Source organism: Saccopteryx bilineata, chromosome 4 (genome assembly GCF_036850765.1).
Source record: "Saccopteryx bilineata isolate mSacBil1 chromosome 4, mSacBil1_pri_phased_curated, whole genome shotgun sequence".
Classification (NCBI taxonomy): domain Eukaryota; kingdom Metazoa; phylum Chordata; class Mammalia; order Chiroptera; family Emballonuridae; genus Saccopteryx; species Saccopteryx bilineata.
The window spans coordinates 51,807,084-51,821,477 of record NC_089493.1 but is presented as its reverse complement, the minus strand read 5'-3'; the positions used below and the strand labels follow the sequence as shown (position 1 = coordinate 51,821,477).

General features: G+C 40.3%; 1 protein-coding gene and 1 non-coding gene across 7 annotated transcripts in view; one reads left to right on the top strand and one right to left on the bottom strand.

The window, feature by feature from the left end:
* MAP2K5 (mitogen-activated protein kinase kinase 5) overlaps nt 1–14,394 on the top strand; it is a 288,637-nt gene that overhangs the window by 209,412 nt on the left and 64,831 nt on the right. For 4 of the 6 annotated variants that reach the window (XR_010731284.1, XR_010731283.1, XM_066276316.1 and 1 more), the window contains 2 exons: nt 13,573–13,599; nt 13,911–13,943. Coding sequence is in view for 4 of the 6 variants with exons in the window: in XM_066276316.1 (XP_066132413.1) it covers nt 13,573–13,599; nt 13,911–13,943 (60 nt within the window). In the remaining 2 variants the exon portion in view is untranslated. The remainder of the gene's footprint in view (nt 1–13,572; nt 13,600–13,910; nt 13,944–14,394) is intronic. The other 2 variants (XM_066276317.1, XM_066276315.1) reach the window with 1 other exon arrangement.
* LOC136337026 (U6 spliceosomal RNA) lies at nt 6,348–6,453 on the bottom strand. The gene has a single exon (XR_010731747.1). It is a non-coding gene; the product is annotated as a U6 spliceosomal RNA (small nuclear RNA).

Here is a 14,394-nt window from a genome sequence, read left to right as displayed (position 1 = left end):
TGTTCTTTAACTCAAGGAGACAGGGTCTGTCAGGCCTGTTAGCTGAACAAAATGATGACATATTACTCGTCTCAATAAAGAGGCATTCTTAAATCCCAATGCAAGTTAAACATAAGTGGATAATAGAGGATTTTAAGTGAAGGACGCGTTCTTAATAATATAACGACTGGTCTTTTTCACAAGATAGTACAGAAATGAAAATATCTTATTGTTAAAAGCAAAATACCCCAATTGTTCATGGGTAAGAGAAATGTGTTTACCCCTTATACGCTATATATCAAAATACGGGGGAAGCTATAGGTGGCATTGCTGAGAGCCCCCTGCTACTTACTAACCAAGGAAGTATGTATCACAGATGCTTTTTGATTACTAACACCATTTGTTTTATGGGGGGGCTTTGCCTTGCTCCAGCAGATTCTTGCTTTGCTATGATTGCTGCTACTGAGACTACTCATAGGTCAACAAGCTACTTATCTGAGTACTTTCATTTAAAACAGATTAATTTATTTGCTGTATCTGAAAGTTTGCTAAATAATTGGGTGGTTTTAATTGAAGTTACTGCCTTCTGATCCTTGTATTAACATGATCTAAGGTCCTTTTATTATATGCAATCCATATTATTGACCAGATTTTCCCTGTTTTCATTTAAATGTAAGCAGTTTGTCAAAGAGAAAATATTTTTCTTAACTTGGCTTTGAAACCTACTATTTAATTTTTTTTAATTGACAGACTGTCTTTTAAACATTCATTTAGTTTGCAGTAATAAATTGTGCTTTGGATAGAGTATTTATCTCACAGTAGAATAGAAAGCATATGTTCTGAAAACTATTTTAAAATATTAAACACTATAAAATCTAAGGTCAAAACACTAGAATTTTTACACTGAACTTTATTTTTTTTTTAAAGCCTTTGACTATATTGTTACTAATCCTAATTTTGGTAATTTAACATTGTTTTATAGTCGATGTTAAATTTAGACTATAGATTTCACTATCTTACTTATCTATTAATGTATTGATCATGCCTAGACTGACCTAGAATTGCAAAATAATACCTAAAAAGTTTGCCTTCTTTAAAAAGAGGTGTTTGGAATCTATTCTTTGTTGCATGACTTTTTGAAGTTCAGAACACCAAGGATTCTTTAGCAAATTGTAAGTATCCAGTTTTTTCTGAGAGGTCTCTAATCAAAGAGAAAACAGCGGTCGGTAACACCCCACATACTCACATACTCATCTTTACTTGATTAGAGTCCAAAAAGCAATATGCAAGCAATTTTTTTTTCTAATCAGATTTCTAGCCTACATGTGTTAATTCATTGTTTATTTTTGCCCTCACTATTTAGTATATAAACACTTAAAATATATTGATATTTTAAGCCATAACGTCAGAGTTTATATTCCATAATATGCAGAGGTAAAATTTAGATTTTATGAATATGTTTACTTATACACATTTGCTTCTTCCCAGGAATCTTTTAATTGCCACATCAAATTCTCCCAATATCTATCTCATCTTTATCAAGAGGTCCTATAATTTTATCTGCTTATTAGCCTATGCAAAATACAGGAAGTAGGTTCCTAGTATATCTTTAAAATAGAGGAAAATGAAAGAGAAATCATCCCCAAAGTGTGGGTAGCTTAGAAATGTGAAGTTTCCTATGAAATTAAATTACTTGTTACTGCCTCAATTGAGGTATATTAATTACCCAGCCAGGTTAGTGATATTTATTTTAAGCAATAACCCCATGGTTTGGTTTTTATAACACTTTGTAAACTATTGTATGACATACATGTCAATTTACTTTAACATATATTTGTCATTGAACATCTCCTATTTACCTGATACTGTGCTATGTACTGGGCGTACAGAAATGAAACAGATGTGGCCCTACTCTCAGAGACTCTTACCCAGTGTGGAGGGAAGTATAGACAAATGCCAGTTGATGTAAAAGGAACTCTACAAGAGATGGTATGCTCTGGCCTCAAGAGGAAGAGGTAGCTCACTTCAGGGAGTCATGAGGTTTCACAGAGTGGGTAATGCTTGGGCTGAGGCTCAGAGGCTACAAGGACAGGCAGGCACTTTCATCAAGAGGAGAATCATCCGGTAGAAGACGAAGGTCAGCAGTGTGTTGTGTTTGGTGTCCTTCTAGTTCTTCCACTCAGGAGTTTACTGCTACTATCATTACCTTCATTTCACTAATAGTTTAGGAATTTCTTATTTCAGGGAGGCAGAGAGACAGACTCCCACATGTGCCCAGACTGGGATCTACCCGTTAAGCCCCCTACTAAGCTATGCTCTGCCCATCTGGGGCAACTGAGCTATTTTAGCACCTGAGGGGAGTCCATGGAGCCATCCTCAGCTCCCAGGGCCAACTTACTAGAACCATTCAAACCTTGGCTGTGGGCATGGGGGAGAGAGGGGGGGGGGGAGAAAGGGAGAGAGAGAGAAAGAGAGAAAGGGAGGGGGAAGTGTGGAGAAGCAGATGGTCGCTTCTCCTGTGTGCCCTGACCAGGAATCAAACCCAGAACACCCACACACCGGGCTGATGCTCTACCACTGAGCTAACTAGCCAGGGCTCAGTTTAGGAATTTCTGTAGATAACTCTTATAGCAACACCGAGAGGGAAGTCAGAAAGGGGAGGGAAGAACAGTAGCAGAGAGAAGTGATATATTAAAACGGAGATGACAAGTGTAGCAGAGACCAGATAATGAAATTGGGTTTGAGAATTTCATGAATCCCTTTGAGATGACTGGGAGCCAGTCTGAGGTTGAAAATCATTGCATTTTAAGATCTCTGCCCCTAAGGTCAGTTGGCACGTGCCTCTGAGGGGTTCCCTGCCACCCTCTATGAGAGGCTTGGCACATATAGCACATTTTCTATGCTGCTGGGGGTGAGGAGGGGAGCAGAATTATCATGGTTATATAAGCTAATGCCTTAGAGAGCACTGTGAAAAGTATAAGGTGGTAAACAAGAACAAGGTAATATTAGTATTATTTATATTTCCAGAAAGTACTTTAGGGATTTACCTATGTAACTCTGAAAATATATGACCATGTCTCACACCTGGTAGAACTAAAATGAATTACTTTTCTGATCCCATAAAAGCCTTCCTTTACAGCCTTTCTTTTTTGAGTTATAATTTATCATTCACAATCACAATCATAGTATATAGAATTATATACAGAATCTAGTCATTTTTAGTTTAGTAAGTGGGAACCATGACTTTTATAATTTGTAAATAATCGGGTTAACCCAGAAGTTTGCAGTAATACACTTAGTGCCCAGGTGGGCTTTCAGGCGGTGACTTTGTCATCTTCTCTTTCTCTTAAGCTCGCTCTGTGGTCAGGGAGGCCTTCCATTGTTTCCCCTTTGGTTTTATAGGTGTTGTCTGCTGCTTCACAGAATCGTAGACTTTTAGGATGTGAAGAGATCTTACAACTAGTCCAACTCCTTTATTTTATAGAAGAGGAATGGGGGTCCATAGCCATTAAATTATTCATTCCTGATTACCAGGTATTCAGCAAAAGGGTCAGACTGTCCTCCCACTTTAGAGGGATGGTGGGGGAGAAAGTGAGCTAAGGTACCCAGTGGCTTTGAGCCCAAATGGCCATCCTTATTTTATACACCCATCCACTTAGGTACTGCCTGCCTCCAACTGGCATGTCTGCAGAGATGTAAATTACTATCCCAGGATGCTCCCCCACCTGCTAGGTATTTACTGATAGATATGGATCCCTGGGGGGAAGTGGTCCTAGGCAGCAGCAACAGACAACGACATCAACTTTTATTGTACTCCAGCCTTTACTTAATCACCATCCAGTAAGGAAAGCTTGGGTAGATTTGAGACTAGGAGCTCATTGGCATACAAGTTAAAAAGGGGGCAGTCCTGGCCAAGCTTTGTTTGAGCACAGGTTACTTTTTAGATGTTTAACAGTTCTGGATTAATGCTTAGGGGGTTGGGGAATTCTTTCTCAACTAAAATGTTAATGATGCTAAGAACCCAACTCTCTTTAGTGCCAATAAAACATACGAGCTAAGTTCATTGAAAAATCAATGAGTTGCCTAAAAGGAGCAAAGAGCTGATTAGATTTAGGGCTGGAGTTTGCCTGGGACAGACCAGCTGGAAAGAGGGGTTCCAGGGACTGCTAGGAGCTCGGAAAGGAGGCAGTTGTTTGTTTTTGCACAGAGCCAAGACGTCATCTCCAAGGAATTGTGGGAAGCTGAGACATCGAGTTACAACTCTTGTATGAATGGACTGTTATGCTGTATACACTGTCACAGTCTATATACATGGTGACCACCATCAAGAGAAAGAAAGAAAAGCTGAGAAATTAAATAGTCTTATGAGGAAAGGAGCTCAGAAGAGGAAGGAAATACTAAAGGGATTAATGAACCTTGCCTTGTTTTCTGTTCAGAAACAGGTTGCAGAGAGCACCATTCTGGGCATGAGAAGATCTTGACCATAGTCCTAGTTCTAGTTTGGTAAAATACAGTAAAACAAAGGAAAGTTCCAGCCAAAGGCCTCAATCCGGCCTGTGCTCTTTGGACAGCCCTATGCCTTCTGGGTAGCCAGGCAGCTGGAAATACTCGGTGATTCAGGCAGAGGGAACCAGGAGGCAGTAGGTGACACACCCAACAAGTCACAAATTAAATTATTGTCAGTACATGGTTTCCACCCAAACATACATACAGAGCTAACTCAAGTTCTAGTTTGGGCTTTTCTTTTTAGTTGTTTGACCTTATTTCTTTTCAGATCTCAGTTTCCTCATCTGGAAATTGATGGAAGAATCCTAGGTCAGTGACTTGCAGAAGTATGAAAAGACAGGACACAGAGTGAGTGGGAATCTACTCTCCGATACATACACACATGTGTGCACAAACACACAAGCAGTTCTGCTCCCATCTGTTGATATTTTTAAATGTCTCTAAGTAATATCTTGTAGGAACTAGCAGTTGTATGGCAAACAGTCCCAAAAATGCTGTATTAGATGTGTTCCCTTTCATACCTTATGTGAGTGGTTTCCTCTCTCCCACACCGTCAGCTACCTTACTCATCACCATCCCCCCAGGACTCTCTTGGAGTTTATTGAAACTTGATTTTTCCTCTATCAAAATATGAGAGGTGCAAAGTAAAACTCTAAAGCAGAAGTCAAACTTTCCCCAGTTTATTCTAGGTCCATGACTTCTTTTCTTGGAGTATCAGGAAGAAGCTCTAACCAACTGACCTACCTAGACAGGGTCATAACTTTGTTTTTTAATCTATTTTGAATTTCATTTACAATCAAGCCAGTAAGGCACATGTTAATTAACATGGTTATGTGTGACTATATTTCAAGATTTCAAGATTCTTTTCTTTCTAATCCCATACAAACCACCTATTGGCTACAATGGCAGCTTACCTCAAAATCTCAGCAAGCCAAACATTGTAGTCAAACATACTATGACAAGAAAAATCCCAGAGATATCACCTGTTGGGAGAAGCTATTTTAGAAATCTACAGTTCCCTGAAACCAGCAAATTGTGTTCTATCCGAATATTGAGTGGCCTGTCGAGGAGAGTGCAAGCCCTATGCTTATGTCTTAGTTCTGCCACTAAGTTTCAGGGACTTTATTATTTGGTCCAGCAATTGTATGTTATCCATCATCTAGGTAATAGAGTCTAGCACAGTGCCTGTCATAGAGTGAGGACTTGAAAAACATACATGCATCAGTGTTTAGTGATTTAGTCTAACTTTTTACATGTTGGCATAGCATATTTTAGGATAAGGAGGAACTAAGGAATCAATACACATCCTTAGACTTTAAATTGCTAATTTTGTCCCCTTTCTTTTCTTCCATGTTCATACCCCCACTCAACACTACAGGCATTAACACCTGAAGAATAACAGCCTCCAAGGGGATGTGATAATTGTCTTCAGTTATCTGAGGGTTCGAATGTGTAAGAAAAGGCGTGGATTTATACTGTCAGGAGTTTAGCCTGAACAAAGGTAGAATGGACAGTTAGAAGACTTAACCTCCCCGTCACACAGAAGTCTGGTCACTAGGGATATAATGAAGGGATTCAAGGATCAGACGGGGCGTTGGGAGCTAGATTAGATTAAAATTCTTTTAGGCCTCAAGAATGTATGATTCTTCTTCAGTGATGACCAGTCCTGTCCTCAGCCAAACAAAAGCTGATGCAGTTCTGTCTGTTTTAAGGGGAGAAGTAACAATTAGAAATCTCATCAGACTTGTCTAGATTCTATAATTGGTTCAGTCATTCACTCATTTTGAATCTCAAATACTCTTACAGTATGAAACACATAAGAGTTCACAGAAAAGAATTCTTTTTCAGTCCAAGATTTTTTAAAAAATACGGAACACTTCATGATTTGCAAGTCATCGTTGTGCAGGGATCCTATTAAACTTCTCCGTACTGTTCCACTTTCAGCCTGTGTGCTGCCGACATGAGCACTCAGTTCAAGATTTATGTACTCCTGTTTCTCTCAGTTAAGCCAGCTGTGTGATGGCCATCAGAAATGTCAATGCACTTGTAGATTCCACAGCTTCTTCTGAGTAGTGCTTGGTGTCCAGAGCAAGGTGGTGAAATAAGCCAGTCAGCCCAAGGGGCACTCGGGCATGACTGTCATACTCTATGACATCATATCCAGGGAAGGGTGACCACCATGGTGGAGAATGTGAAATCATGCCTGAGTCCTTCCAGGCGGCTGGTTTAAGAAGCAGAAAACCCCATTTGGAGTTGCCTCAACCACAAGGGGAATCTATTGAACTGCATGATCAAAAAGCTGAGTGAGTATTTGCTGATTTTAGGCAGAACTTGATCCAACAAGTCACTTTTGGCTCTATTCTTAGAAGACTTCTACCTTCACAGACCAAGAATGGCTGTTGGGATTCCAGGGTGACCTGCATGTCTCTTCCTCACATGCACTCAGAGATCCTAGGCTTCCGTTTGGTTGGGCCTATTTAACTGCCTGCGCCCAGGGGATTTTGGTGATACTGACTAGCAGTTACTCCTGAACCACATGCCTCGCCCTACAGCTAGGGGTGAAGTCATTTTCCCATGAAGCACGTTGGGGCTGCGTGGGGCAGGGGGATGTTGTTAGAGAGTCACTGCTAATATGAGGAGGAGAGTAGAGGATAAACCTAGCATATGATCATAGGAAGAAAATAGGATGTTCATTGAAGAAAGAAAACATTATAGAGACACGACAACTATCTTCAAACATATGAAGAGCTGACATCAGACTTAATCACTACAGCTCCCAACCATGGACACATCCTATAGGAAGACATATTTGGGCTCAAAATAAGAAAGAACTTTCTAACAATTTAAGCTACCCAAGACAGAATCATTGGAATCCCATCATTGGATGTCTTCTAGCCAAAGACAGTATGCCTGTCAGGAATATTATAAAACAAATTTTTCACGGGGCAAGAAATTGGACTACACGACCCCGAACATCATTCTGGATTCTGTGGCCTGTGGAAGGTAATAGGGATGCAAACTAAATGATAACACGAGAAAAACCCTTTCAGACAGTTTGACATATTTAAAAAGATAAAACTGTTGCGATAGCAGGTTTATTTGACCATGAAGAATGGAATGGTCAACAAGCTTTTCTCAGAAAAAAACACCTCCTCCACTCTCACCCTCACACACACACATAACTGATAAACTCGAGTCTGAAATAAGACCACCCTTTTTTGGAACAAAGAAAAAAGAACAGTTTGATAAAGCAAATGTCTAAAATCTTCAAAAGGAAAGTGCTTAATGGATTCCTTGGCCAGACCTTGTTCCGTTAGGGAAAAGGTTAATTTTGTAATTCACACTGGTCATTTTGAACATTAGAAAAGCTCCTGCTTTTCTAGCAAAATTTAGGTTCAAAATCTTAAAATTTAACATTCACCCAGAGGATGATTTACTAAGGTTCCTGCATACTAGTGTGGAACGGGACGTGAGCTATGTCAGTGTTAAATACTCGAGGGATAAGAAGACTGGCAGCCGGGTCCTTCTCCCCAGCTCACTGACTGGCAGGCCCAGCAGATGAATCGTGTCACTCCGCACCTCGGTTTGGGTTCTGTGGGAAAATGCATTGTCCTTGATTCTCGGGAAGCCACAGAGCCAAGTGATCTAATTTATGGTCCCATCTGAGTGGTGTCCTTCTCGAGGCATCTTAGAGCCTTTCTTTGCCATCCATCTGTTTGTTAAATTCAGGGATATATCTCATGTTAGCTTTTCACAACTGGCCACTCCTGAATGCAACTGGAGTTTCAGATGTAGGGAGAGAGAAGGTGCCCGAGTGATCTTAGACTATGGGAATCATAGGGACTTTCTTATGGTCTAGTGAGGAGCTCTCTGCTAGATCCTCTTATGACTTATTTTTATATTGTCTTTTTTGTTTGTTTAAATAAGTGATTTGACTCAGTTTTTGGGTTTGTACTATACAAAATTTGCTAATAGACCCACAGACATGATAAGCAGCACTTGAACAAGGTAAGAGGCTGAACCAGGGTTATAGGATGGCACCAGTGAATTAGACTTGTTCATTTTATATTATTAGAATATATTTATTTATTTAGTCTCATAATCAGTATCTAAAAATGTCGATTTTCCAAAATTGCCACTTGTGGATAACCAGAGTAAATTCTATTCTATTCCTTTTTTCAAAACAGTCCTCTGTTAGGGAACACTTACTTTAATTAGTGGGTACAAAGCTATGTGTATTCAGCATGTGGTCATGTGGAAGTGATTTTTTTTCTCTTACTGAAGGTTTTTTGAGATTTTAGCACTGTTTTGGGGGTTTATATTTTGTTTGTTTTTTGACAGAGACAGAGTCAGAGAGAGGGCCAGATAAGGACAGACAGACAGGAAGGGAGAGAGATGGAAAGCATCAATTCTTCATTGCAGCTCCTTAGTTGTTCAGTGATTGCTTTCTCATATGTGCCTTGACCAGGGGGCTACAGCAGAGCGAGTGAACCCTTGCTCAAGCCAGTGACCTTGTGCTTCAAGCCTCAACCTTTGGGCTCAAGCCAGTGACCTTGTGCTTCAAGCCTCAACCTTTGGGCTCAAGCCAGTGACCTTGTGCTTCAAGCCTCAACCTTTGGGCTCAAGCCAGTGACCGTGGGGTCATGTCTGAGATCCCACACTCAAGCCAGCAACCCCTCGCTCAAGCTGGTGAGCCCGTGCTCAAGCCAGATGAGCCCACACTCAAGCCGGTGACCTCGAGGTTTCGAACCTGGGTTCTCCGCATTCTAGTCTGAAGTTCTATCCACTGCACCACTGCCTGGTTAGACTGGGGGGGGGGGGTTGCACATTATAATGGATTGGAGGTGGTGCTTTCCTAAGTTTTAGCACCCAGCACAGTACTAGGTAAAATGAGATTAAATGCCGGTACCAGTTCTCCCTCAGATAAGAAAAAAGGCGCAGCACCTGCATGAGAAGCTCTGCCTTTGAGTCACCTTTGGGCTCCTTTAGCTCATCCCTTCACTTCAAGATGAGAACCCTGAGCCCAGTGAAGTGAGGGAGCTTCTGAGGCCATGGGGACCAGAGTGGGATTCCAGGGGTCTTTCTGGCTCCTACATTTCTGCACTTTCCCCACGTTAGGCTGCCTCCTGAGTCAGTGGTCACGTCCAAGCGGGTTCTGTCCGTGACCCTCTGAGCCTCAGTTTCCCTAACAGCAAAATGAGTAGGTTGAACTAGATCATCTCTGAGGTCTTTTCCATTTCAAAAGTTCTTTAGGTCATTTTTCTCATGCATCTGATTTGGAAGGAGTCTTTGCAAAACAGCTACAGTTTCTGAAATTTGAAGTTTAAAACAAGAATAAAGAAGAGTTCAGCGCTGACAGCTCCAGTGATGTCAGTAGCATAACAAATAAAAATGCTGTTCTTCAAAAATCCCAACCGTATGACTTAATTTTCTGTTTCTTTTTTCTATTTAAGAGAAAAATAACACAAGCTTGGAAAGCAGTAAATATGTAAAGAGAAAATTTGTCAACTGATATTGGAAGATCTGACCTAGGTCACACATAAATCTCTCAGACAAGAGCTGTAGGGCAAGCCATAATTTCAGGGAGTAAAAGAGAAAATGAAAGCTGGAGCTGGTGTCTTCTCTAAGTTACATAGGTGGATTCATTTTCGTTTTCTGATTGTGCTTCTGAATGTAATGTAAAAGAGCTGGTAGCCAGGTCAGGTTTACCATTGCCTGTGAAGCGTATGTACCTCTACACATACAGGAGCACTCTGTGAGACTTCCGGGGTTGCTTTTTATCACCATAAGTCACACTTCCCTGTTTAAACACATGAAGATCTGTATAAGGCATAACTAACCCTGTTAGTGCAGCTTAAAGTCTTGGATGGAAGGGCTGGCAAAAGAGAAAAGCTATGCCCAGAAGAGGGAATTAGTGTTATCAAAATGCTACTAGTTCTAGAGACTGATTAGCAAAGGGTATGACTGCAGCAATTACTGTTCTCTTCATTGTCCCAAAGCACTAGTTAGACATAGAAAACTCAGCACAAGCAAAATGTACAAGCAAGAATGTGAACTTGGACAAGTTGGTTATAAACAGCATTTCATATGTTGTGAGATGCAGGCAATGCGTCAGCCCTAACAATATTATTGTGTTCCTCTGAACTCTGCTCTCACGGCTAAGCATTCGGAAGGCGGGCCCAGAATAAAGAGGCATTCACAGAGCTAACATTTTATATTGAGTACCTTAGCACCACTTTTAATGTGCTATAAAACTAGGGGCTTCGCTTTTTCATGAACTGTGTGCAAAAGCAGAGGCAGTGAATGGAGGTTGACGTTATTTGGGTCTGTTTTATGGTTGCTGGCGCTGTAGTGTAATGCAATCTTGAAAAAGGTAAACACAAAGAGTTTAGCAGTGAAAAATATGCCTAATATAAATACAGTCGAGTACATGGCAGCTCAGAATTTGAAAAATATATCTGTGGCATTAAATTTTCTGGTGGAATTAACAGAGAAACAGAATACAGCCTTTAAGGCAATATATCTGAAACAGAGAAAGGAGATAATACATCTAACTCTATGGTCTATGTGGCATTCATATAAAGAAAAGCACAGTAGCTTTATTTAATTGAGAAAATGAATCAATTACAATGATGTTGGATCATCAAATTCTTGTGAAATAGAAGATATAAGTCACCGCATTGTATAACAGTGTTAAAAAGTAATTGAGTATCTTAAGCATTTGGAATCAATTTCAGGTACTGACACTGCTACCTTAATACAAAATTTATGAAGATGATTTCATATAATATGTTACTATCAAAACTGTGTAATAAAACCTGGTAACAACACCTCTTTCTAAAATCTGGGCAAAACAACACAGCTGTAAGATTATTAGAAAGAAGACTTGGCTACTTCTGTTTCTCCCTCTCCCGTAGTCAAGAGCCAGCACTGAAGTGGTGGAGTTGTAAGCTGTCTTAAACCATGAAGTAAACTCACAAAATAAGGCAAGGGGGGCACCTTCTCCAGGATCTCAGTTCCTCGGGACATGTCCTCCCTTCAGCTCGTCTGTTTCCCCCACTCTTGTTACTGGGGACAGTGTCTCACAATCCATTCCGGAATTCATTTTGAAGCATCTCACTGAGAATGTTTGCCACACGTTTTTCTCAGAGAATGTTGTAATCCTCATGACTATTCTGAAAAGCATTCTCTTTGAGGTCAAAATGGATTTCTAATTCTTTACTCATTACCTGTAACTCTCCTGTTGAAGTAGACATGTCTTACCAAGAACAGGGGTGGGGTGGGGTAGGGTGGGGTGGGGTGGGGTATCTACGTGCACTTAAAAAGACATAAAAGCAAAGCTACCAGGGGTTTTCAAGACTTTTTAAAGATGGTGTGACTTGTTACTAAAATCCTGAACCACGCCAGGGTGGTAGATAATAGCTGTCTTCTCTTTAATATAACTCTTTACCTGCAGAGCCTTATCCAGAAGTTCTCAGAGGACCAAGGAGCAGTAACTAAGACACCATTAAGTAGACTAAGACTACACCTGAGACTAATAATATTGAATGTCAGTTGTAATTGGGAAAAAAATTAGTTTTAATTTTTTTTAGTAGACTAAGAGCCTGAGACAGAGGTTTCTGGGAGTGGTGTTTGGGGAGGGAGGGGGCGATAAGAAGCCAAGAGCAGTGATGGTAGGCACCATGTTCAGGCAAGAAAATACATGGAAAAACACTTTAAAATACTGAAGCACTAGGCGGAAGGGTCTGCCTATCAGCGATATGGATGCAGAAGAAATGAAAAAACATGGCTTATGCCCTTGAGAAGCTTACAGTCTAGTTGAAAAGAACCCAAGTGCCAAAATTGGTCATTTCTCAACTTTACCATGCCAAGTATGTATGCAAATTTAATTGTTTTTAAGCAGCACTGTGACTGTAGGCAGATGTAGCGCAGATAGATATTGGAGAGAAGGGAGCGCCGGAGAAGACCCTGCACAACCACAGCCTGTCCCTCCGGCCCATCCTCCGAGAGCCCTTTCCCCATCATAGAATAGATGACCAGCCCCACCAGCCTCGAGGTGGGTGTGGAGATCAAAGGAGAATGTGTATGTGAAAGAACTTTTAAATGCACCGCTGGAAGCATATAGGGGACTATCACTGTTTTCCCTGTATTTTACCAACTGGTCGCAGCTCAGTTATCCCAGCAACCAACTGAGCCATCAGTCATACTTCATTCCTGAAATTTTCCTTAGGAAATTTAGTACCTGGGACTCCCATTTTCATTGAGTTTGTAATAACTGCAGGCGGGGGGGGGGGGGGTATTGAAGTGTTTAATACTTTAATTACAGTGGATGTTTTATTAATTTGGTGTCACATTTTAGTAACTTTCTAATAGAGATGGTTTATCAGTGTGAGATATGTGAGCAGCCTGCCTTCAGAATGTTGATTGGGAACAGGCATTTCTTACTTCACTCTACTTTATCCCCTGAAAAACAAGTCAAGTTTTGCATGGATTTGATTTTCCCAGACAGCAAGCAGCACTGCCCTGGAAACAGGCTGAAGGAACATTGGAAAAGGTGGAGTCTTCACCCCACTTCTGAGTTAGAGACAAATACTTCAACCACATAATTAAAGTTTTCTTCACAAAATAGGGGATTGTGAGCAAACACTGGCAGGAATCCAAAATTCTAATTTCTGACTATGATTTAATTTCAATTTTAAATAAATCGGTTTTTAATTTAAAAAGAGTGAGCTTCATAACATTAGCAATGATTGCAACATTAAGCCCAGTGTTCACAATCTAGCAATATAAAACATTATTTATATCTGAATCGTAAACAGCCTTTTGAAATGGATTATGGTTTTTCTCCCTATTCTAATACAACCTGGAGGGTACTAAAAAGTGTTGTGTGAAATTAACATTCTGCTGACTTTCGCCTATAAATGAGAAGCGAGCTATTAACATTTGTGTATTTTCATTATGTAAATTGTGTTAACACATGCCCACAAATTGCCACCAGCAATGCAATAATTTTCTCTCAGTGATCATAATGTGTCCAAGTGAGTCATTTTGATTATGACATGCTAATTACATATTGCCTTTTTTCAGATTCAGAAAAACCAGGGATCTTTAATGGTAAGCTTTATGAGTTCAGAAAAAAAATTCACTTTTCTTTTTCCTGATGGCTGCTTCCTTTGCATGCTTGAATGCCTTGTTTTAAACTTAGCAAATTGCATTTTGAAGAAAATGCAAACCTTTAACTGCCTGTATTAGATTAGGTACCATTAGAAATAATAGAACATCCTGAGCATCAATGTTTTTATAAGAGTTTGCTGTTGTTGATTAATCTTGCTATATTTTATTGCATTAATGATTTTTTCTTTCCACTCCACTGTAAAGATATTGCATAGAGGCTAATACTTTTCCTCTCTTCTTTCCCATTGCAGCCTCTCCAGCTTCTGCAGTGCATTGTTGATGAGGTGAGGCATCGTCTTATGTGCTTTCACTCCTAAAGTCATTCCTAATGGTGTGGAAAGCTTATATTTTGTTTCCTAATGAAGCACAATGCCCAACATCCTCGGAGCAAGTTGTGTTGTATGGCTCTGAGCTGTTACGTGAACTGGCCCTGTCCTGACTCCCGCTCTTCTGAGTCTGGCCGAGAATCCCTGCCAACACAGACTGTCCCACAGGCTCGTCCTTGGGGGCATCAGACACCCTAAAGACAAAACATGACAATATTAATTTATCCTCTCCCTAGCCAGATGGGGATGGAGCCGGAAATTAAAGTGGTATCATTTTTTTCCATAACAGATACTTAAAGTCATTCAGTAGGCAGGGGTCAGAGTTGAACAGCAAACATAAGCCAGATAAAATTTGTCTTCCTTGCTTTATTTACCCAAAGCATATCAGAGTGATAAAAAAAAAAGTGTT